General features: G+C 33.6%; 1 protein-coding gene across 1 annotated transcript; it reads right to left on the bottom strand.

The window, feature by feature from the left end:
- Positions 1 to 1025: 1025 nt before the first annotated feature.
- Positions 1026 to 1205, bottom strand: LOAG_15719 (hypothetical protein; the record flags this gene model as incomplete). The annotated part of the gene is made up of 1 exon (XM_003151209.1): positions 1026 to 1205. A coding segment is annotated over one exon (180 nt), but the record flags the coding sequence as incomplete, so codon positions are not given.
- Between the last annotated feature and the right edge of the window lie 106 nt (positions 1206 to 1311).

Genomic DNA, 1311 nt, shown 5'->3' with positions numbered 1-1311 from the left:
GCAGAACAAGTGCTACACAAATAATCATCATGATGAAGCGCAAATCGCGGAAGAAAATATTACAATTGTTCAGCGTATTTTATATCTTTTTGATGATGCCGCACATTTGATGATAAGGAAAAGTAAAAGATAGGAAAAAACATTTTCTTTAAAAACTAACTTATTTTCTTAAAAAAAGTACGACAAAGTCATAATTATGGCAAACTTATTCTTTCTCTTCCGTCTTGTCACACGTTCTCTTTTAATTATGACTTTTAATAATGACCAGAATTCTGAAATGGCAGAGCACTATTAGTCTAACACTCAAAACTCTAACCGTAAAGTCAAAATGATCAACGAAACTGCTTACTGATTTAAGTGTGAGTAATTATGGATGGAACCAGGCCATCCTTCGTATGATGTCCAAGTAGTAAAAGTTCAACAAATGAGTGGTTGTTGAAAAGATTAGAATTCATTCCATTTGCTTTAAAATGTTTTTCTTTTTTACTTCAATTTTTTTCTAGAAACAAGAACATCTAGAATCAGTGCATCCTTCTAATCTTCCTACCAACGACTTATTTTACCATTTATTGATTGCTTCTAAAAGGCTTTTAACATGCACGCTCTTAAAGATTTATCATTTTTGGTACTAAATCTTAAGGAACTATAGAAATGCAAATTAAGGAATATTGTAGTTCAAAGAAACTGTTGCTTTTTAATTACTTGATCACTGCAATATTTAAATCATTCAATGAGTGATTAGACCAAAATTGTCCAGTAACTACTGTATTCATTTATTTTTGGCACCTAGTTTTAGTCTATGAGCTATTGATCAGTATAGTTACTACAAACTATAACAGAGTTGCGGATGACTTTGGTGGCGATAATTGTGCAGCACAGATTTTCGATATACTTTTAACACTGATTCAATTCACAATCTGTTTAATAACTTGTTATAGAACAAAACATCGAACAAAGTTTTGCATAAATTTTGGAACTTTAAAGTCTGCACAGTGATACAAAGACATTTGGAGGAAGTAAAACAATTATCCATAATAATAATAGTAATAGGAATAGGGGTAGTAACCATATCCACCGTAGTATGGGTAATAAGGATAACCATATTGAGGAAATTGGAAGCCTCCACTTGGCACTTGAGGAAAAGACGGGAAGCCTGCACCAGCCGTTGGCACTTGAGAGAAACCCCTGAGATAAAGTTCAAGAAGCTGTGAAATGGGTTAGCAGTAGTCGGTGGAGCTGAAGTAGTTTGATTTCTTCCTGTGCCAAATCCAGAAAACTGAATGTCTGTATTCCGTTGGCATTGTTGTTCAG

The sequence above is a fragment of the Loa loa genome (genome assembly GCF_000183805.2).
Source record: "Loa loa unplaced genomic scaffold supercont3.2532, whole genome shotgun sequence".
Classification (NCBI taxonomy): domain Eukaryota; kingdom Metazoa; phylum Nematoda; class Chromadorea; order Rhabditida; family Onchocercidae; genus Loa; species Loa loa.
Note: the sequence above shows the minus strand (reverse complement) of the source record. Positions and strands in the feature narration are given on the sequence as shown.